This window comes from Pelmatolapia mariae, linkage group LG23, assembly GCF_036321145.2.
Source record: "Pelmatolapia mariae isolate MD_Pm_ZW linkage group LG23, Pm_UMD_F_2, whole genome shotgun sequence".
NCBI classification, from domain to species: domain Eukaryota; kingdom Metazoa; phylum Chordata; class Actinopteri; order Cichliformes; family Cichlidae; genus Pelmatolapia; species Pelmatolapia mariae.
In genome coordinates this window covers 36,972,803-36,996,577 of record NC_086246.1, presented here as the reverse complement: position 1 = coordinate 36,996,577, position 23,775 = coordinate 36,972,803, and the positions used below count along the sequence as shown (strand labels likewise).

Genomic DNA, 23,775 nt, shown 5'->3' with positions numbered 1-23,775 from the left:
TTTAGGAAGAATTTAAGTAAGAGTGAGACGCATCGAGCCACTGTATAACCCCCCCTCCAAAAAAAAAGCAAAGTAAAATAAGCTTTTAGTTGAAAGAGAGATTAAAGATAAAAAGGAAAAGATGGACCTTAAAGTCCAGAAATGTCTACTCCAGTGTCCGCATAGTGTGGTACTCAACATTTTCAGCTCAAGATTTAGAGATACAGTGACAACTAAGGCAAGACACTAAAGGGTCTGGTTTGACTTTGAGCAGTAAGCAGATGTTTAAGAAAATCAGTAAAAGGAAATACCACAATCGAAAAAAAAAGAAGGAAAAGTTGTTTTCCAAATTTCGGTTGCAGCTTTCCAACTGAAATGCTTCATGCCCGTGTTAACACTGAAACAGCAGATCTCTGAGGTGGACAGTAATTTGGAGAAGACCAAAGAGCAACATAATTCAGGTGCACTTATTTAGTGACTTCATCTATAAAAATCTGACTTCAGTTTGATTAATTTCCCCTTCAAGGTCATCTCCTTGTGTAACCTTAGAGTGCTGGCAGTGTAGCGTCTATTTGAATTACTCTTTGGATGGCTGATGGATGACCACTTTCACCTGAAGATTTGCCATGGACTTTAAATTTATGAAAATTAGGTCATTACGTTCATGTTCAGGATTATCCTTAAAAAAGAGAGCTGGATCTCTATCTACAACCCAAAGACCAAAGAGCTTTTTTCAGTGGAAGAGTGTCCAAGAATATATCAGTGTCCTGGATCAGGAGATGATGCAGGGCTGAAAACGTGAGCCAGCATCCAAGGGCCAAACCTGCGGTTCCACTAGTAACCACTTGATCCTGATTCCAAAAGCAAGTCAATCCCTACAGACTCCCATGTTAAAATGCTACTTCAGAGCCTTTTTAATGTTGACCTCTGTGATAAAGACCATTCAATACATTTCTGTATCAGTTTTGATGAATTCAAGCATTACAACCTCCGATATGATCACTATGGGGTCCAAATAAACAACAACATGGCAGCCGCCAAACTGCAAATAATGTGGCTTCAAAATGTCAAATTCACAAAGTACACCAGCTACAGTGCACTGACTGGCAATGCAGTGAAGTTTTGCTTTAACATCCTGTGGCATCTGAGAACCACCTGAACGGTGGAATGCTGAGGTTTTTGGGCCAAATGAAGACAGTCTTGGTCATATAAACATTGCTGTCATGCTGGAAGCTATCCAGAGCTGCACAAAGAGATAACCTTACAGGGGTGTTTGGCAAAAATCAACTTAGGTATGCTTTGCTTTTTAATTTTTATGGAGAGAGTCACTTTATGATCACACCTCATGTTTGCCACATAAAATAACAAAGCACACTATGGATATATTTTGTGTACTTATGCATACCCAGCCCACAACTCAAGGAGGGCTATGTGAAGATATACACGCTATTATTTACTGCATTTCCAAGAATACTGTTCCATCTACCCTGATGTTTGCCAATGGAAAGGGACCTTGCATCTCAGTGTGAAAGAGCTAGTTTCCTCCATCAGCATGCTCCTGAAACCTCACCAACCTTCCCACTACACTGAATAATGGTGAGCGGTCGTAAAAGGGATCCAGGCCTTCGCTGGAGCCTCGGCAGAGCTCTCTCTCATCATCATCATCATCATCATCATCATCATCATCATCCTCTACCCCGAGCTCGGAGCTCGGGTCGTCCAAAAAGATATCATCGTCCAGGTCGTCCAAATCCTCCAACTCCTCCTCCTCCCCGCGACCCTCCCGCTGCGAGTCAGCCAGCTCAGTAATTTCAGAGGTGGAAAGGGTCGGGGATGGGGTGGGGTCACTCATGCGCTCGCTCATGCATGTGTTGAAAATGGGATTTCTGGTGCAGCCAGAGACATGGGAACTAGGTTAGTACAGTTAGAGAGAAGGGACGCACTGATCCACAGGAGAAAACCTTCTTCCCTCTGAGTCAGAAACAGCTTTTATTGTTTGTTTCAGTGTTGAGCAAAGAGCAGAGAAAGAGAGGACAGATGGGAGACTCCAGGAAGCTACAAATGTTGTGCTGATCGTGGGCTATAGATAGACACATTTTTAACTTTAGGCATGTCAAAAACAAGTATTATTTCACCTACACAGGTATTCACTGTCATTTGCCCAGTCCTCATGCGCAGATTTAACCGCACATGTAAGTTTCTGCTTGGTGAGTGTCAGGGGAATTCAAATTTACTGTTTTAAGTACAGATTTTTTCACATGCGTATAAAAAGAAGAGGCTAAGATAAATAAAATGTAGAGAAGGCAATTCAAGGAATGCGTGCTCTTGCAGGTAACTGTAATCTAAACTGTTAAAAAAAAAGTGAGCAGGGGAAGGAACCAAAGTTAATCATGCCAAGTGAGCCAATCATCAAAGGAGCTCTGTCCCATGATTGGTCACTTTTTAAGGGATCACATGCAAAGAACCTCCTTAAATGACAGCTTCAGTGCTATAGACCGGGGGAGTCTAACTCCAGTCCTCAAGGGCCAGTGTCCAGATTTTAGATGTGTCCTTGATCCAACACAGCTGATTTAAATGGCTAAATTACCTACTCAACATGTCTTGAAGTTCTCCAGAGGCTGGTAATGAACTAATCATTTGATTCAGGTGTGTTGACCCAGGATGAGATCTAAAACCTGCAGGACACCGGCCACTGAGCCCTGGAGTGCCCCCACTCCTGCTGTAGACAGTGCTGTTTGACACCATATTTGCTCACAAAATGAATTCTGGTGACCAACCTGTTAACAGGCACTTGTTACAGTTGGATTTACTCCCAGCAATCACTGGATTACTGTGATAGTACACTATATGCTGCAACTGAGCTTTGGCAGTGAATATTTATGTGTGTGAAATAAGATCATTTACTCACGGGCTTGCTTAATTGCATCTAAAGGTAATGACAGAAATTAAACGTCATACAGATTTCATTTGAAAACGGCCAGTCACTTTGAGTTATCACATCAGCCACATATGTACAAAGTGAGCCTGTATTCAGTTATGTATTAATTCAACCCATCAGTTCTCGACAGCAGCTAGATTTTTTAAACTGCAAGTGTAAAGGATGTAGTATAAAATAGCAGTAAACTATTAAAAGCGTTGAAAACATCAAATGTTGTGAATCTGGATCATATACACCTGCTTTCACCTTTATAATATGGACAGACAGATTGAAAACCTGAAAAAGAACAGCTCAAGGGCACAGTTTCCAGTGTTTCCATGTCTTGCAGGAGCTGAATAACATTAAAGGCTGGAGTGAGATGCTTAATATTACATAACAGGTGCAAGTGAGAGAGAGAGAGAGAGAGAGAGAGAGAGAGAGAGAGAGAGAGAGAGAGAGAGAGAGAGAGAGAGAGAGAGACACTGGGAGGCCATGTGCCAAGGTGGAAGAGAAAGAAACAGCAGGTTTTGAGTAGGAGGACTGACGAAATGTTTTTCTCAAATCTTGCATAGATGATTTTCCCATTGATGTAGAAAGCTCTGTCATTAACTGGAATGTATCGTTATCAAATGTATTAATCACTACACTGTTATTTCAGTTTGTACAGGCAGGTTTTATAGTGGCTGAAATACAAAGTTTGACAAGTAGGGACACCAGACTGAATGAACTGCAGATAATTAATGCAGGTGTCCCCATCATTTTGGAGTACACTCCACACACAGTAAAGCCGCATTTCCAACCCAAGTGCTGGGAACTTTAACTCTCAGGAACGACGTCCTGCAAGTGGAAAAGTGGACAGCAGCCTCCCTATATCCTAAATTTCTGATAGCTATGGCTAATACTGGTCTTGTTGGCCCCTGTATTTCTTATTCCTGTCCCGATGTGTTGGACTCAGTATTTACCTGCCAACCAGGCGGAACCAGGGGAAGCGATCGTAAAAGGGGTCACCTCCCGTCATCACATTTTCACAGTCCTCCACAGTACTGTTGGGCACATCAGCAGCACGATCATACATTTCTCTCATCAGATCTAGCCTCTGCCTGCAGAAAGCACCAACAATGAAGACATAAAAAAGACACACAGCAGGGCGTTAATGAGAAAAAGTAAACAGTTTGGAAGAAATAAAATAGCTCTGAGGAAGACACTGAAGCATGGCTCTTTTTTATTGCTGTTCGATATTAGGTTGGTAGATATTTTTAATTTGGAAGTGCAATTATTAAAGCGAATGTTTGCAATAAAAGAAACTGACTTGCAAACTGAAGAGCACTAAAACAAGAGTTTCAGTGCGACACTTAATGAATTTTTGATTACCAAGATAAGTTTAAGATTTTGTTCATCAAAGACTTGCGTGCATGTTCAGCCACCTTAGTTTTTCTAATGTCCAATAGTGAGTTGCTCCATTCTTCTGATCTTGCACCTCCACCGCCACGATAGTACGTGGGAATTGTCGCTTCTCTCTGTCTTTAGTTGCCTCTGGGGGCAACAGGTCAGGAGGCAGGGGGGAGTAAAGAGTGTCTGTCAGCAACACAAACTGGAACTGCACCTGCAGGGGAAGAACGAGTATGCTCAAAGAGCCGTTTCACAGCGTAGACCTGTCGATATATTTATCAGTCTAAATGACATTTCTAACCTTCTTCTTAAGTTCGACACTGATCGCATTAGCCTCCTTCAGGAAGATGGCATTTCCCCATAAGAGATCACGCAGCGAGGTGAACTGGTAGCATCGCCATTTACGGAAACTCCACACAGCCAGCTCTCTTTCCCTCTCCGTCCACTGCACTGTAGGCCAGAAAGAGGACTCGATGAAGGTGTGATTATCCCTAATATAGATTTATAAATGTGTCCTAGTATTAATTGTTTTTACCTTCTTCTTCCGGTTCCTCCTCTTCTTCAGGACCTTCTGGGTTATAACGGTCCACTTGCTTCTGAAGAGCCTCCAGCTTGCTTTCATAATCCTAATAATTTATAATTAAAGTTTTAAATACATGAACAAGCAATTCAGGTTGAATTAATCATTAATAACTGCTGAAATGAAAGGCCCCAAAAGATTGCATTTAGAATTAAAGCGTGGAAAAATGTGTTGCGGCGTACAACTGTGCATATAAATACTGTCAAATACACATCCATGTGAATTAAAAATACTTTATGATATTATGCTGCAGATCCTGCCAGATAAAATTCTCCCACAGTCTGTGGATTCTCCTCGTGCCACAGAGAATCAGAAATGAAATGCTGTAGCTTGTGGGCAGTCAGATCTGCTGATTAAATCTTGTTTTTGTTTTTTTTTTAAATAAAATGTGTCTGTTATGTAATCCCAGGTATCGGTTCTCCTTTCTCCTGCTGAGTAATATTTGTGAGTTGCAAAATTGACTAGAAATTCCAGTAAGGTGAACTTTGCTTCACATTTGATCTGAAAACACCATCATAATTTTTTATTTTCTGTAAATCTGCTCACTGATAATAGTTTATATAATGTAAACAGTAGATACCAATACTGAAATATACAAACTGCAGCTACATCTGTGTGTAAGACAGTTCAGATAGATTTTTTGTTGGTTTTACTTTAATAATTACTGTTGATAGCAGTCAAAGCTGAACTCTCATTACCATACCAGTCTTTGCTGCTCTAGAAGGTTGCTGGCCTCCTCTCTTTCTTTGCGATACTGATCTTCCAGCTCCTGCAGCCTGAGGACAAAAAAACAAAGTGAACAAAAAATACTTGATGTAGGTGGGCGATGCCCTACCTCACTGTGTGTTTTTAAGCCATTGATACTGAGAAAGAAGCCTCAGGCTTGGGTAAAGTGGCAACTTCGGTCACTGCTTCAGACAGAACCACAAAATTCTCACTCCTTCTGTAGTCATCTACATTTGGAGATATGGAAGTTATGTCCTGACTTCTCCACCTTTCCTGGACGCAGGACCCCAGCACAGAAAAGATCAGACTTTAATGACAGTAGATATTTATGATTTTGATTTGAGCATGAAAATGAGGAACTGGATTGGAGCTGGAAAGCAGCCTGCAGACCAGTAGCAACTGTGGGGATAAAGCTATATAGATTATGCACACCATGTAAGAGTCCATGGTTACACTGTTTTTAACCTCACTGCTTTATCTGATGCTTTTTCTCTAATACATGAAGACTGGCTCATAAATTGCTCAGAAGTGTCAGACTCAGAAAATATTAAAAAGTAACTGAATATAGTTTTAGAAATAGCTGCGGGTCTCTGGAGTAGTACCCTCTAAGACTGTTAAATTAAGACACAAGCTTAACTGCTGAGCCCAAATTAGAACAAAGTCCAAAAGAAAAAAAAGAAGATCCAAAACACGAGGAAACAACGTAATCCAAAGCACAAAAATGTGGCAGGAACAAACAGAGCAAACAAAAATGAGCAGGCTGAGGAGACAACAGGACTATTTATAGACAGGGATTGATTTCTGACGTAAAACAGGAAAGATAGGAACGACAATCAATCATTCAAATCTACTCTAAGAATAAAAATACACATTTTATTCAGTTTATCTGTGCATTGGGACAAACTGTTTCCTTATTGCACCTTGCAATAGGTATAGCAAAATCTAGAAGAATTGGTGCAAGCCTGGACCTTTTTTTATACTAATTGTTACCTTAAGTTCCAGAAATGGACTTTTACTGTATCTTTATTCCTGAAGGCATACCTCTGTTCCATTTCTTGCTTCATGTCAATGCCCTGTTTCTCCAACAGCTCCCTCTGAGCGAAGGCCCAGTCCACAGGCTCAACAGGGGTTTCGGCACATGGGTTCTTCTCCCTGTCAGCCCGGGCCTGTACAGGGTGGTTAAACCGGAAGACGTGACTCTTCCCCAGGATGATGCGATTTCCTGCAAGGGCATCACATCAGATCAGAGAGTACAAGTACAAAATCTATGCATATAATGTTTGTGCTAGTTATGGCACAGGTTGCACCAACCTGATTTCAGAACAGTGGGTTCTGTCACCCTCTTTCCATTAACGTATGTCTCAGCTCCTTCACAAGGCTCAAGGACAACTGCTGCTCAGGAAAACAAAATTCCATATGAGGCTTTGCTGACAACATTACAGCAATATTTAACTTTGATGTGCAAAGCTACAAGTCTCACTTTCTCCCATTGGGCCAGTAGAACTAGTGAAGGTGCAGTGCTCGTCCTTTATGAAGTGACCACTGAGGACTATATCCTGGCGACTGCTGGCATCTAAACGACCGACCCTAAAATACATAAAAGTTAGTATGAATATATATAAAAGCAAGTTAATAACACACTTCATCTATGTAACATTTAGTCCTTTTTCATTTAAAGGGACAGTTCACCTCAAAATCAAATGTAGTCTTTTTCCTCCTGCATGTCGTGCTTTTTATTCATCTAAATTGTTGGGCTATACAGATGTGCTGAAAGCACCTGAAACCAAACCCCACTCCCAAAACACAGTAACAGTGTTTGTTTTCAGAAATCATGACCTGGTTACTTTAAAAATTCACAAACGTTACTGTGAACAGTTCAAAGCTGCACCATCACATCGTATCACTGTGCAGAAGAAAGCGTCCATCATGGTGGTGACAGTGTCACAGGAAGTAATCACTGATGGCTTCTTCCTTAGCTGAGCTATATCATTAGCCAGCCATACCTTTACTTTGGCTGATGAATCCATAGAAAAAAAGACTTCTGGCAGGAAGCTGCTCACATCAAGCTGAGTGAATTTCTTTTAGTAACCAGGCTGTGATTTCTGAAGAGCGACACTTCTGCTACTTCTCCTTTTGAAATCACATGAGTGTGACAGAGTACGATCACATAGTGGCTAACTGAAGCTAGCAGCTAAGCCCATAATCTCATCAGGAAGGTGTTCACTGAAGACAGGGACCAAGAAATCTGACTTCTTTTTGCAACCACAGGAATTCTCATCAACATACTGCCTATTAAAACCATTACAGCTTTATGGCATGTCCATCCTATACAGTTTATGTATATGAATATATTCATTTATGAAATAAATCACTGTATGTAGTGAAAAAAACAAGTACTAAATACAATACAAGGATCAAAATGGGAGACAAACCACAATCTCCTGGCTGATAAACCTGTGACCAACCTTCTGTGGAAAGTGTGGGTCTCTAAATGGGGACCATTATCTCTCGGTGGCCCATGTAGCCACATTTGGTGCATCAAGGGCCGCTGGCGGAGAACATTTTGTGCCAGTGAGGCACAGGCATCTGACACAACATTATATGATGCCATGTGATGAGAACATGTTTGCAATGCAGGCCTGTTGTCTCTTGAAGTTAGATTAGCATAAAAACAATGTCCTTTTTTAATCAGTTTCATGCTAATACAGCAGTTCTTAAACTTTTTCTGGGGTGCCTTCATCATAAGCTGACCCCACACTTTTTATGAGTCATTCCCAATAATATGGGAGGCATCTAATAATAAAAAGAAAAAAAATCCAAGTGGGGTTTTAATTAAATAAAGGTCAGCACGATGGCTTCAGCAGACTTTACTTTCTACATAAATCACATTTGTTTACATCGCATTTTCTCCTGGTCTTCCCTGCAGTGGTTCTGTCCTCTCAGGGTGAGAACCGCCTTCCTCTTATTGCACTGTAAAATGTCAGCCTCTAACCTGGTGATCCCGTCTTTGATGTAGTACAGCAGGCACTCAGACATCAGAGGGTCCTCGTTGAGGTTCACCAAATGAGGCGTCTGACACAGAACGGGGAATATTTCACTGTTAACTTTCGGTAAGCAATATGCATGAGTCATTCAACATCCATATGTTATTTACATTATAACATATGTCAGCTGCGCACAACAGGTGGTCTGAAATACAAGCTCTCCCAGTGAGAAACATCAAACAATCAGCAATAGTTAAAACCATGCAGTCACTCCCCACAGCGTCCCAGCATGGAGTGTTTAATGAAGTCAGATGTTTTGGGGCTGCAGGCAAGCAGCCATAAATCACTGAAATTAGGGCACTGCTATTATCTTTTCCCCCATGTTTACACCCATGGCTGCCTTCGGTGCAGTGAGGGAGTGTTTGAAGTGAGTAATGAAGTAGATTTAGGATAACACTTAATGAAACAGTGAAACTCTCGTCTGATCTGCCTCGACGAGGCTCGAGCACTCATCAGAGGAGACACTTTAAACACTTCAGAGCTACAAACCTCGTTGGGGGAAAACAGCCCGACTGTGTCGATAAACACGGGCTCGGGCTTTCTAGGGCTATCAGAGGGCTTTGGGGGTAAATAAACAAGCACAGCAGTGAATAATCGAAGCGGTAAGGATTAGATCACAGTGGTTTTGGAGAAGTAGAATACATCTTTTACCTTCTTTGGAGAGAACACACCAACTGTTCCACCATCTTCTCGCATTGCTACACCCATTTCGGCCAGCAGGGCCTCTCTGTTGACGAATATCATCAGCATACCAAGTGAGATATTTTTTTAAATGTAAATATACTTTTTTTTCAACATTCATTCAATGAGAAATGTTGTCTTTCCTAGATTAAGCATAGACCCAATATTATTCTGGAGGTGGCACCAATTGCTCTACACTCAGATCACTGAAAGCTTCACCTTAGGCCGGACCGGAAGAAATACTAGTGCTTGTCATTGTCAATCATTTTAGAGGTGTGGAAAACAAGATTAAGATTAAGCATGATTCATTTTTACTTCTATTTTAATATTCTTGAATAAGGCACATTAATGGCAGCATATTACAGCCATCTCAGGGAAACAAACGGGTATATAAAAAAAATCATAGATACTGTGGAGGGTGGTACGACTCGAGGAGGAAACCCAGAAAATGTATTATTAAAGCTGTACATTTCTAAGAAGAAAAAAAACCCAATTTTCTTGGACAATAAAGTCTTTTTTTTTTAAATCAGGTATTTACAAGGAAAATATTCTCTGAGATTAAAGTCATAAATTTATGAGAAAAGTTGGTTTCTTTCATTTTTGGCCAAACAGTTACTTTGCCAGATTGGCTCAATCTGATCATATAATCACAGCTAGACGTCACTGCTTCTACAATCCTGTAACCTGAGGACATGCCACATCAGTTTGCTTTTCTTGTTGATTATAGCTTAGCCTGTAGTAGGTTGCATTTGGTGGAATATGAAGTTATTCCTGATTTGAGCCCAGAATCACAACATTAACACAGCGTTTACTGATGGCCGCTGTGGCGTAGGTGAAGTTATCCAGCCTGTGACTTTAATCTCAGAACACCAAGGTTTCTTATGCTTTTTCATCTTTAGTTTTTGCGGTTTTTGACTTTAATATCTTTAATGTCCTTGAAACTTTGAATATTTACTACTAACCTTAGATAACTTTTTTATTTTTTTATAAATGTTTTATAAAACGTTTTTAAAAAACAAACAAAAAATTTTATATATATATATATATATATATATATATATATGCGTATTTATTTATTTATTTATTTTTTCCTGCAAATGAACAACTGTGATCTTGGAAATTTAGAAATTTTAATTCAGGAAATTGTCCTTTTTTCCCTCTGAATATTACTTCTGTCTTCTTACAGCATTTAAGTTTTTTTGTATGTTATAAATCCTCCTGTGTTCCTCTTTTCTTGAATTATTAGGATGTTGTTCCTATTTTGGCATCTTTAGTATTTCTAAAGTTTAATCTTAAAGAGGAATTTAAACAATGCAATAAAATAAATTAAAATAAAACTAAGCATCTCGTTGTCTTACCTTTCCATTCTAATGGCTTCTGTTCTGCGAAGTTTCTCTTCCCAGGTCTCATTGAGCTCAGCGATGATTTTCTCTGTTTCCTGACATTAAAAAATAAAAAAGTGTGGTGATAATCATTTAAATAATAACTATATCTGGACTTAACGCAAAGAAACATCCAAATTCAGCAATGAAGCAATAAAATTCCAGTATTTTATTAGCTTACTTAATTGCTTACTTTTTTAAGTAGCAGAAATTAAATGAACTATACCCGTGATTTCATTAGATGACCTTATGTTGGCATGTAAAAAAGGGTGTGAATATAATGTCTTTGTGCCATAATGTAGAGCTTCATTGAGTATTAAAATGGCCGAAAGAGCCAGGGACACAGATAAAGGTGGGCTTGGGGTGACCATGCTCTGCTTGTCCTCCTTGGTGCATCATTTTAATTATAACTACACTGCTCATAAAAAGCTTGATTGGCATTCACCAGGGAACACCAGAATTGGTGGGTTTCCCAGTGGAGCCCCATTCTCTTCACAGATGAGAGCAGGTTTACACCGAGCACATGTGACAGATGCCACGGCATCTCGAGCCTCTTTCACGTCTGTCACATGTGCTCGGTGTGAACCTGTGAATAGAGCCTGTTGCCAGTTCTGCTGTTCTTTGATGAATTGAGCTGCATTGTGGTGGGCTGTGAGTACACGTCCCACAAATTTTCTGCAAAAATGCAACGTGTACTGTGTTTGCATCCATAAAATTCAGAATTTAGTGTTGCCTTTTCAAAATATGCTGACTGTGTAATGGCCTTAGTCTGAGTTTTGGTCAGAAATATCCCTGTTGGTGGTCATTTTGTTGGGCTCTGGGAATTTCTGAAGACCCATTTGTTTTTAGGAAATCAGGTTTTTGGTTATAATCTACTGGAAATTCTCAGAAAGGCAAAAAGTATAAAAGACCAATTTGTTTTTTTGAGCTTTTTTATAGAATCTGCCCACAATTAGAAATACTCTGAACCTCAATAAATGCTTGATGAATGCCACTGAAGTTTTATTTCCTGACTGTGCAAGGCTGGGGTGGGGGTTAAACAGGGTTTGGTGCTCACCTTCAGCCTCTCGATGGCCTCCTCGCTGCCTGGGCTGAACATGATGCGATCGTGCAGACTGGCAATAGATCCGGCCCGACTGGACAAGGCTGAGAGAGATGGAGAGGGGCTCATCCCCGTCATGGCATTGGTCACTGTGGAGAGATCATCCCTTTGATTCACAGCTTGGCCTTTATTGTTATTGTTCTTGTAATCGGATATGTCTGCCAGGGTGGGACGGGGCGTGGGGAGTGGGGACAGGAAGCGGGGTTTGGGGTAATCGATAACAGGGAGTAAAAGAACGGAGAAATGCAGACAGAAAAGGAAGAGAAGAGAACAGAAAAGAAAGAAGATACGTGTCTTGAAACGAATCTAACTCACAGAGAGAAATTTGAACTGGTAGCACAGAAGCGAGGGCAGCACCAGCAGAAAGCCACAGAGAACTCAAATGATGCAACAAGGAGGCCATCCAGCCACAAGAAGACTCAACGAAAATGTAGCTACCATACAAAACTTCAAGCACAGCGTGATATGCAGAACCATTGAGAAACTGTTCGAGCAGCATGAGAAAAGATTTCCATTACTCATTCCCATTCAAGCATCTCTACCGAAAAATTAAAAACTGTCATCAGTTATGGAAAACAACAAAGTACGTGAGCTCTGCAGAGCCTGTGTGCACAAACACGATGACTCATTTTTAATGGCGTCTTATTTTCTGCACAGAACATTAGAAAGCCAGAACTCTCAATTAAGATTATTATCTAAAAGCAGCAAGATGCATTTACTGCTCAGCATGCTTTGCTGAAATTATTAATGTCAAACAAATTACTGGAAGCAGAAATCCATTTCTCTGGTAGAGGATCAGACACAGCAATGAGTTTGTCTGATTAGCTTTGAATGAAATTTCTGGGTAAATCTATTATTAAAGTAACACATAAAAAAAGGGCCCCTTATATTTTTCTGTTCAGAGCTTTATCTTGGTTTTATCGTGGCACCTGGAAGGCCTGAACAGAAAGCAATAATAACAACCTTGCTGCTGCTGCTATGGAAACACAGAGCAATAAACTGGCCAAGTGTATCACACCCATCCATCTGGACAGGCTTCGGCTCGCCAAGATTGATCACATAATATTGCCTCTGCGGTTAATTAAGTTGTGTATTATGGAAAGACTGTAAAAATTTATGGCATGAAAAGTGCAGAAGACCTAAAAGATCCACTATTATGTAAGTGATTATATGTCTACATCATCACCCTCATCTTATCGTTCCTCTGTGCCCTGTTATCCTGCCTGCCAACAGGCGTTGACAGACTGATGATTCGTAAACTTTAAAGGGAAATGTAACAAGGTAATTATTCATAATTATCCAAATATCTTTTTAAGGTAGAGACATTTTCTTTCTCTTAAAAGTTCTATTTTTTACATTGAGCCTCACTTAAATTAATGCAATATCATATTATAAATCACCTTTTTTAGGGAACTTGAGAACTTAGGGATATAGCACAGGAAAGGTGTTATATCACGAATGCTTCACCTGATCCATTTTTGTATAGCTTTATAGCTATACAGTAGATTTTTTTATATGTACTGCTGTCAGTGTGGTCTTTAAAAAGACCTTAATGTACACACTGAGCTGTACTATAATTTTTAAAAAATACATAGCTTACTTCTGTTCAAATTATATTGCTGATATTGGCCATCTATACTGTACGTTCTCTTTAATTTATTCATTATAAAATACGAACACAAAACAGTTGGAATAATGCTTGAAATGGAGATAAAGGCAGCATGATTTTCAAATCTCGTAAACCCATATTCTATTAACCACAGAACACTAAATATTTAAACTGAGACTTTTTACTCTTTCATGAGAATATTTGGAAGGAGGAAACAAAAGGCTGGAAAATTAAGGGAAATATCGCTGCTAATAAGGTTAACTGGCAACAGGTTAATAACAGGACTATAATCCTCAATCAGACAAGGAAGGAACATTTTCCTGTTAGAGTGCAGCAGCTGCTCTCCTCGGCTCCCACACATTTATAGGGTGTTGTTAAAAGAAGAGGGGATGCTACACAGTGGGAAATCACCCTGTCCCAACGTTTTTGATTGTGCTGCTGCCATCAAGTTCAAGATGAGGTCATCTTTTTCTTAGAATGTTTTATTTTGTTAATTAAAAATAAAAATATATTTATGAGATTTGCAAATTATTGCATTCTGTTTTCTCACAACATCCAAACTTTTAAGTTTGTTTATTGAGGTTTATTCAGATTTTTATTACATCGTTGTCTATTTTGTAAACGCTTTGTGAATATATTGCTTAGAATATATTAGGGGATTTAATTCTTTACTGCACTGCATTGCATGTGTCATAAAATCTTTTTATGTGATATGTGTTTTTTCTTGCCGTACAAATAAAACACGTCGTACACAGACAGACCTGCCAGGGGAAATGGATGTCACAATTTCTACGTCAGGGAAATTAAAGATGAAATGAATCCCATTATGGTGCACAAGCTTCCATACTATATTGCTCTGCTGACCTATCAGTGCATCTATAAAGTCATACTCAGATCTCTACAGCACCATAATATGGCAAAGCCTGAATAGGGATGGAAAACATGCTGTTTGTATTTCATTAACATTAGCTTCTCGTGTTTCACTAAAAATCACGTAAAACAATCAGAACAGTTCCTTTGGAGCTGCAGAGAACACTGAAAAACCACTTTAACGCTGCCACATTAATCAGCTGCGATTCTAAGCTGCAGAGCCAGAAGCAAGAAACAGAAAACACACATTTCAAACCCTCGATATCAGCACCAGACGCTCGATATGCTGGGAGAAGAGACAGAGAAAGAGAGAGAAAAGACAGCACAACACCTTTAGTTAAATTCTCTACAGGTAAAAATGTTCATTTAGCTATTGGTGAACACCTGAGCACTGCAGTCTTAATATGCTCTACAAGCTCCAAACATTAATCCTGATCTTTCTCGGGGAAAGGAACTGTGCATGGTTTCAAAATAATATAACATCCATCTAATACATCTGTTTGCAATAGTGCAGTAAAAGTGGTATCAAGATTAGAGATGCAATGAGCTCATAATATATGTTCTGGCCAAAATTATATATATTTTATAACTTATATATATATATAATTATATAAATTAACCAAAATTAGTGGATTACATTTTGGGAAAAACAAGTGTAATATAGTCTAAGCTAATGCATAGGAGAGGTGAGTCATGAGTGAGCATCAACCTCTAACGAAGTATCAAAAACTGCAGATCCTTTAATGTCACCCTGAGGCTTGCTCCAAAAATGAGTCAATACCATGTTAAAATATTCATATATTCAAAAATGTTTACAGCCAGTTACAAAACAGTTTTACCCTCTATAGATAATTTTTTTTACTATAAATCAACTGTTCAACTTTGTGTCTTTGTGCAAACAGGCTGCTAGGATTCTCCTGCTGATGCTGTTTTACATTACCGAGCTGGAACTCCTGACCATATTTGTCTTTTTCGACCATTTTTTAATGATTTGAACAAATATATGGTTTGCTGTACAGCTCATCCAAAAGTTTTGTGTTCCACCAAACACACTATAAACTGTTCAGGTGCCTAAGAAAGGGAATATGATATCGGTGCTTGTGGATAACTGAGGCTGTGGTATCTGTAATGGTTTCTGACATAAAAAAGTGCTACTGAGATGATATCTAATCAAGATGAATTCACTTCCCAATATAAGGAGATGTATAACTTGTGCCGTGTGATTTATGTAAGAGCACCCTGCCTGTTTCACAGAAGGCATTGTTGCATGGTCGAGTGAGTCTAAGGACAGGAGTGGAGGCAAAACATTTCCTCTCACATAGCACATAGCTGGTATGATGTGTTAGCTTCAGATGCTAATGCTAGAAATAACGCCTACACCATTTTTTCCAGCCTGTTTTTAGACACAAATGGGAGAATAATGCATTCGTGCCAAGTTTGGTCCTACTGCTGTCTGAAACCACTTCCTATCTATTAATTTTCATTAACTTCTTCCCACTGATTTTATTGCCCTGGCTGGTTCTTAATTTGCTTCTTGGTCTATTTGAACAGATCAAAATGTCTGTGAGTACATCACGGCTTCTGTGAGCACAGGGAGAACAAATTTGTTTGTGAGTGAGCTGAGCTGAGGCTGACTCTTAAAAAAAAGGTCCAAGACCATTATGAACAATTTAAAATTCAATCTACAGATAATGGGCACATAAATCCAATGAATGGTCCCTTACTCTCAATGATGTCACCCAGGCCTTGAGCAAAGAGGAGCTCTTTCAGGCGAGACACCTCCTCTTTCAGCTCACGCACCAATCGGTTGTTGGGATCCTCGTTGATGACAGCGTTACAGCGAATCTGTTTGGCACGGTCAGCATACCTGGGAATGCAAAAGATCACTGAGACACAGGTGTGTGAGGAGAAACACACACATATATACACATTCATAATTCCCCCGACATCCCCGTCTCTGCAGCCCGGAGCTGCAGCTGCAACCCGTGAAGGATGTTTGAAGTGTGAAAATGAGGCAAGCCTCTGAGGGAAACATGGATTACACAATGCCTGCGTTTCACCGACACCGGTGTCCTTCAAAGCAACATTCACCAGCTGTGTGGGAGGAAAAATCTGCAGCACAAAATGTGCAGTCTGCTCTGTTTACCTGAGCGTGCTAAGGGTCTCATCGTAGTTGATATCAGCTGGACTCAGAGCAGCAACCATCGCAGTTCGAGAATTTCCCCCTGACAGAGAAGAACAGATGTAAATTAACATGCTTTGAGTTCAGAATGTGTAGAACTACTTGATTGTCACTAGTTCTGCATGAATGTGGTGTCAGGAAAATAGGAAAACACTCAAGTCTGAACAAGAAGTTAAAATTTAGATTTTGCTACACCCAAAAAATGTCATTTGATTACATATAGTGCAATTACATAAGTACAATATAAATCTTACATTTAACAGAAAAGTTGTGGTTTGCATTAAAATGTAAAAGTGATTAGCTTTTGGGGTTCAGACGCATGATTTTCTGGAGGGATTCTTTTATATATCACAGTGATGTTAGAAATATTAGGGACATTCGATGCCTTTGAAACAAAAATGGTGTTCATACCCAAATTTTCCCTCAGTAGCCAAGTCAAAACTGAATCTCGGTATGGAATGAAGCTTTCTGCCTTTTTCTTCTTTTTATTCTGTTTATAAATAAAAGACACACAAAAAATCAGCATGAATTAATTTTTTCTGCGTTTACTATAGGTTCAAATAAATAATGAATTAGGATAATAACATGTAAATCACTTACCTTATTTGGCCCAGAGTCCTAAAATGAAATGAGACAGTGGAAACTGTAATTTTTATCCAACACAAAATCGACTTCATCTTAAAAAAATACAACAAATGGTTAATACACACCATTTCTGCCAAAGCAGAGATGACTTTCCCCAGCGTGGTTAGAGATTTGTTGATATTTGCTCCTTCCTGTGACAGAACAGTAGGCAGATAAGGATTACGATGACAGTAAGCGCAGACTGCTTTAACATGGATTTAGTCGGATAAATAAACATGATTTAAGATTTTTTTTGTAGTGTTTTCACCTTTAGCCTGGTCCCTTTGGCTCCGGTAGAATCGGCCCTCTCACTGCCAGCCAAATCCACCAAACTGATTTTACTGACCTAAAACAGCACACACCAAATCAGTAAAATCCAATTAATAAGATGCAACACATGGGCTTTCAACAGCACAAAAAAGAATCAATAGGCATTCATCTTTATTATAGAGACAGGCCTTATTAAAAAACAGCTTAAGAATTATCCTCATGACCTTCAAGGAGTCATTGATTTCCACGTCCCATCAAGACTTAAATCAGCGTCATCAGTCAGAGGGCAGATAAACCGAGACAGCAACTCGATGTTAAACAAATTCAGTGAGGATCAGATAAAAATCCTCTACCTTCTCGGTAGTGTTATCCATCTCTGTGTCGTGGCGTTTCTGGGTGAATATGATGTTGAAGACGGCGTGCGAGCGACTGCTTGTCTCATTCATGTTGGTGGCAGCCACAGTCCTGCACAGAGACGATGAATTTTAATTATTTTGTACAGTTCAGATTTTAGCCAGCAGGATGTGGGTATAATTTAATGAAAATGTTTTTTATATGACACACTCATAAAACAATATTCAAAGTAGAAATAGGTAGTTATATATAAAGCGTATTTTTTAAAAAGTATATTTAGTGTAAGAACAGCTATGTTTAGGTAAACGTCATTGTCACTGTGCTTGTGTTTTATCCCCCAAACCTTATGACACTTCCCATCTTCATGCTTCCTATTTTATTTTGATCATTCATTTTTTCCTGTGTCTATTGTTGTTTTAATATTTATATATAAATATTTAAATTGATATTGACTGTAAACGTTCCCTTCATTTCCCTTCTGTTTTTACTGTATGTATTCATAGATGATCCGAATGGATGTATCCATATAATATCTCACAATCATAACCAATCTAGAATTATAAATGGAAAAACCTGGAGCCTGTATTAGCTAAGCAACGCATCTGACATTTTTATAGTGCACCACAAACATACATTTCATTAGAGTATTCCTTATTGCAAACCTCATATCCTGTGTGCAGTTACTTTAAGAGAGAAAGAAAGATGCTACACGTGACTAAAATCAATGGAGTCTCTCTTTAATTAGCCCTTTCATTCATTTCATTTCCTCTGGAGCTAAAATAGAGCTAAATAGAATTTGCAGTTCCCCAAACAGCCACTTTAAACTTCCTTCAAAAGTGAGTTAATCCACATACACTGCAATGTTAAAATGCAATATCACAACAGAAACATGTCTCCAGAAAACCAGCCTCCATAACAACTGTCCATGAGGTAAACTGTTATATAACTTAGTGCTTTAATTTCTATTAACATGTGCGTCCCACTGGAGTCGCTACTGAACTGCATCTTACAACCCTGTTTGTGGTCTTTGTACCTTTTCGAACATTTTTATGTAAATATCTGTTGAATAATAAGCCCTGCTGTGAGGAACAGCTCGCTTAACAAGTTTGTGCTTCTGTTTTGTTGTTAATTGGCAGGTATATGTGTCCTTAGTGTTGCACTCACACAGTTTATGGCAGTTTACGCTACTTGCTAACCAAGCTAACGTGCTAACTTAGCACTCCTCTTGTGGCTCACTGCCCTTTCCTGAGACTCGAGAAATAGCTGACTACATTACCTAGCCTTGTTGCCAGAATCCATCAGGTCCTGGATGTCATTGTAGGAGGTGACAGCTAGCTTGGACAGGTCCTCCACATAAGGTCCCATTAGAGGATGCTCTCGCACACGCAGGTGCCCTTTGTTTTTTGGGTTCAGCAAGTCCCGCACACGCTCACAGTAGATTTCCATGTAGCTTACCTGTTTCAAATTGACAGTTGATTGAACATTTATAACAGATGCGAGGTCTGAATCCACTGTATAAACAGGAGGGGTGCCCACACTCACCTCTACAGAGTAGGACATGCTGTTGTCTGTATTATCATTGATCTTTGTAAAAAGGTCTTCACACAGCTGGAAGAGGAAAACATAATAATCCGCAAAATGATAAATTATTTAATTTATTATGTGCCCTGTTGAATTAATCAAAGTGTGTCAGTACCAGGGGAATAATTCCTTGCTGATCCTTCACATCCTGTTTCCCCATCATGGTGTAGGACTTGCCTGCACCCGTCTGACCATATGCAAAGATGCAGACGTTGTAGCCTTCAAAGGCATGAAGCAACATTTCCTCTCCGATGTCTTTGTACACTTGCTTCTGAGATGCATAATTGACATCTTCGGGCTGTGGACAGAGATCAATAATTGGTCATTTAAGACTAAAAATGTCTTGTAAGGCTTGAACAAATAATCCAAAACTATAGAAAATATGTGGATGCGTTGTGCTTGGGCTCCGGGGGTGCACGGATGACTTACCGAAGTGTGAGACCAGTAGGAGTAATCAAAGTTGAAGCTCTTGTTGTCTTTGGCCTGCTTGGGGTTGATGATGGCTGAAAGACAGGACAAGGAACATGGGTCAGAGGGAGGGTGAGAACCACCCATGTGAAACTGGATCTGAGCTGGGTTGGTGTCATGTTGTGCTAGCAGAGCTGGAAAGGTTTCAGTCACCTCTCCTTTCTGCACCAACAGCTACCTTTGGGATTAAGTTATTGGGCTAGGCCTACATAAATTCATTACAGAAACGCATCACATTGGAACACTTCAACTAGAAGAGGACCTAAACAGAAGGCATTGGAGACCATGCCAAAGTGTAAAATCCAATATTTGTTAAATCAAAGGCTGAGGTCACACACCGTCAGCCAGTCAGTGAGGTAAAACAGTTGAGAAACAGGCAAAAAGGCAAGTTATTTTGTTACCTGTCAGGACTTTTCTAGGACACCTTGCGCTCAGCTCATCTTTCAACAGCATACAGCTTGAAACAACCAGCCGCTCTTAGCTGTAATCTGTCAGGCTCCGCTGACCTTTGGTAGCCCTCCAATAAATTCCACCTTTGTCAGTGTTATAACTTTCATTCTTCCCAGAAGGCCAGTGAAGTGTCTATATGCTTTTATGTCTTCCTGTGTCTACCAGCTGTTCTGTAAATCACAAATCCTCCATGAGCTATTTAAGCATCCATCTCGGACCTCAAACAGGAAATGCCTTCTCCCCATTAAACAGTGTATTCACACAGCGTATGGATATTGATAGTGTATAACTTCATCCCAGTTTAAAAGGACAGTTCGCCCTAAATCATTTTTTCCCTCCAGAGTGAATTGCTTTTTTTTTTCATCCAGACTGTTCTGGTTAAAGTTGCCCACTTTTAGAGATATCGACTGCAGAGATGCCTAGTTTCTGTTAAATATAACGGAATAAACAAACAAAAAATACATCTGAAATACTCAACGTTTCATGATGTAGTTACTCAAAAAAAGTGCCAAAACCTTATTGTAAAAGATTTTGTGCAGGAAGTAGGAAACATGCATCTTCTCATGAAGACAGGCCGGGTTTAAACATTAATGGCGTCTCCTCTCAGCTGATGTTGGTCAGTGAAGATGGTGGAAAGGATAGTTCCTACATGAAACTGCTCATATCAAAGGCTGTGATTTTTTTAAATAACTATTTCAATATTTTTAATAAGAGATGTTGAGTTATTTAAATTTATTTTTTTCAAGTTTTGAGCACTAAAATACACCAGATTTTTAGATTTTCATTACATTCGAGAGAAGGCAGACGTCTCTGCAGCCATCCCTGAAGCAGCACTACAGCCAAGAGGAAAATATGCAAATTTGATTTTGAAATAAGCACTAACAGTCTTATCCCCAGAATGACGACAACTCAAGAAAATCCAGTTAAACAGTGATTTATAATTAAATCATATCGTACTGATGGCTGATCTAACGTCATGTTAAGGATGTCTGCCCCGAGGCTTGATCGACATGATGATGATGATACACTGGTTTCAAAAATAAAGCATAGAGTATTTAAAGTATTTTCAGTGGAAAAGGTTTTGCACTTCGAACCAAATGACTAATTACAGCTTTTATAGATTTAACTTGTGGAAAAACAAATTTTTGGGGAAAACAATATTTCGAGTAACACGTAAAACCTTTTGATAATATTACTGTGCTTGTTTTTCATTCGTAGACACTATGAACACAGCGTAAAATATTAGATACACAAAATTATCTTTTTTTCTGCAAAAACATCTAATACAGAGTATTTCTTTTGATTTTTTTTTAATTTTTGCTGTGCATCAAACAGTTTCACCCTGATTTGTCCAAACTCAGCAGACACAATGAAATCGAGGTTTGTTTGTTTTTTGTTTCTTGCATGAATACTACTCCACATGTTGGTGTGCCCACATATCTCATTTGGTCTTGGTGCCAACATGATGCTTCCTCCCTGCTCCCTGGGCTCCAGACCATTTTCTCTACTAATGCAGATGCGGTCGATAAAAGAGGAAAAGGCCCAGAGCTAAGTACGAGCTCAAGTAAGTGTACACAGTATTATTTCCTCTCTACACTGCTACTGTTTCCAGCTATGAAATATAGGCCAGTGTGGCTGACTTGGGTTTCAGATTTCAGATCTAATCCTCGCCATGACTAAGAGATGAGACTTCACTTACTGGCCGTGACTCATCCTGGTACTCTGGAAGAAGGCCAGATATGAACATAGATGTACTACAGTCCTCATATTTGTCATACTTATCCAAGCAGTGTAGTCTGTATTTGCTGCTAACAGAAACAATTTCGAGAACCATAAGGACATTCGAAGAGAGGATCTTCAATCAACGTCAATACACTTAAAATATGCAGTTTTAAAGAAATATATTCTTCTTTTGTCCATTTTTCACCTTTCCACAATGTTTTAGGATTTTTGGCCTGCTTAGGTTTGGTTAAAGTTAAACCTGACTGAAAGTTAAAAAATAATCCTCATTCATCTTATCATAATTGTATCTTGCTGCTGACCATCACAAATCTAGACTGCTCAATAATTATTATTAATGGTTAGCAGTGTTGCCTGTACTGCTTCTGTCACACAAACATGTTGTGCCCGTCTGTGCGGATATTCTCCAGAATCTCCGGCTTCTCCCACCATCGGAAAACATGCTCTGCTAATGCTGCCTATCTGAAACAGGATGCTCTCCCAAAGGAGATTACTAATCTCTCTACATTTACTTCTTATTTAAATAAGGGTTAAAAAAGGGTTACAGATTTAAAAAAATAACAGCTGCCGAAACAAAAGACAGTTCCTACGTAGCAACGAAGGAGTTTGTGCTGCTTCACTGCAGCTTATTCTGTGTTGCATCTTTTATTATGCAGTAATTTCCTTTTCTGCCATATTTCACTAAGCAGTATTAGTAGTCACATTACTTATTGCTTTTAACTGGGTATATAGTAAATATTACCTATAACACAATCAGGAAACTGTCCATTCTGACAGAAAACGCTGATCTGGTTTTACAAACTCTGGATTCACTCACCCGGTAAATAACTGAAAGGAGACATAAACTACTTTATCAAACCTCTAAAATTAAAAAAACTCAAAAAACCAAGATTTCATCATTGCCCAGAAGCCTTCGCTGTATGACATCCTCTCTAAACTTACTCATCTTCGACAGTGCTGTGATTCATACAAGATGAGCCCTCTGCATCCCTACTTAAGCACAGAATACAAGAGTCTTGCATTCAGATAAGGTAATTACTTTGGAGTGGTGGTGACTGGCAGCATGAATTACCTTCAGAGCGGAAGTACCGGGTACCGCCTTTGCAGACTGCACGGGTACAGACTTCTTTTATACTATCCTAACCAAGCTTGTTAAATGCATGTAAGGTTTTTATTTGCAATGAAACGTTTTTCTGAAAGTAGCCACAAACAAAAAGAGAATTTCTGACTGAGTAACTGTAGAAACTAATTTAGTAACCGACCATATATGAGGGCTGCAGTGAGACACAGGAGCAGGACTGAGTGTTTAAGATCAATAGCTGAGGTATCTCTTCCAGTGATCATCGCTTATCTCTCCACCTTAGGACAGTTTCTGCGTCATTTCAAGCACACAGAGGAGACCTCCTTCAACCCTTACCATATCCACTTTTGCCATCTATCTTCCCTTTTTACGATGGAAGCACTTTTTAATTTTTAGCTGTAGATTTAATTGATGACCCGTCATTAAGTGCAGACAATTAGACGAGAAAAGCGAGCAGTTCATTTTCTTCCGTCCTCGTCACCACGTCTGGAGTGTTTTGAAGTAAAAGCCCAATCGACACATTTATCAACATAAAGTATACACCAGGGCCACTGCCATTTATTTTTACTATACACATAAGATATCTTGGTAATCAAATATTAAAAATGTATGAAGACGGAGAAACTGCTGATCATATTTTTTTTTCAGTGTTCTAAATACCCAAATACCTCAATAAAAGCTGTTTCTAATTCAGTTTTTGCATGGAGGTAATTAACTGAACTGTAAAAACCGGCATGTGATAACAA

At 39.3% G+C, this 23,775-nt stretch overlaps 1 protein-coding gene across 18 annotated transcripts in view; it reads right to left on the bottom strand.

The window, feature by feature from the left end:
- kif1aa (kinesin family member 1Aa) overlaps positions 1-23,775 on the bottom strand; it is a 56,441-nt gene that overhangs the window by 19,411 nt on the left and 13,255 nt on the right. For 7 of the 18 annotated variants that reach the window (XM_063467322.1, XM_063467323.1, XM_063467330.1 and 4 more), the window contains exons 3-27: positions 19,720-19,793; positions 19,406-19,588; positions 19,252-19,317; positions 18,986-19,164; positions 17,709-17,820; positions 17,354-17,431; positions 17,172-17,237; positions 17,062-17,079; positions 16,873-16,951; positions 16,426-16,504; positions 16,004-16,146; positions 14,527-14,565; positions 11,756-11,958; positions 10,675-10,754; positions 9,287-9,362; positions 8,584-8,663; positions 7,072-7,178; positions 6,903-6,983; positions 6,633-6,813; positions 5,569-5,641; positions 4,821-4,911; positions 4,587-4,735; positions 4,321-4,499; positions 3,859-3,996; positions 1,554-1,865 (exon numbers count right to left, since the gene is read on the bottom strand). In XM_063467322.1, coding sequence (XP_063323392.1) covers positions 1,554-1,865; positions 3,859-3,996; positions 4,321-4,499; positions 4,587-4,735; positions 4,821-4,911; positions 5,569-5,641; positions 6,633-6,813; positions 6,903-6,983; positions 7,072-7,178; positions 8,584-8,663; positions 9,287-9,362; positions 10,675-10,754; positions 11,756-11,958; positions 14,527-14,565; positions 16,004-16,146; positions 16,426-16,504; positions 16,873-16,951; positions 17,062-17,079; positions 17,172-17,237; positions 17,354-17,431; positions 17,709-17,820; positions 18,986-19,164; positions 19,252-19,317; positions 19,406-19,588; positions 19,720-19,793 — 2,866 coding nt within the window. The remainder of the gene's footprint in view (positions 1-1,553; positions 1,866-3,858; positions 3,997-4,320; positions 4,500-4,586; positions 4,736-4,820; positions 4,912-5,568; positions 5,642-6,632; positions 6,814-6,902; positions 6,984-7,071; positions 7,179-8,583; positions 8,664-9,286; positions 9,363-10,674; positions 10,755-11,755; positions 11,959-14,526; positions 14,566-16,003; positions 16,147-16,425; positions 16,505-16,872; positions 16,952-17,061; positions 17,080-17,171; positions 17,238-17,353; positions 17,432-17,708; positions 17,821-18,985; positions 19,165-19,251; positions 19,318-19,405; positions 19,589-19,719; positions 19,794-23,775) is intronic. The other 11 variants (XM_063467333.1, XM_063467334.1, XM_063467339.1 and 8 more) reach the window with 6 other exon arrangements.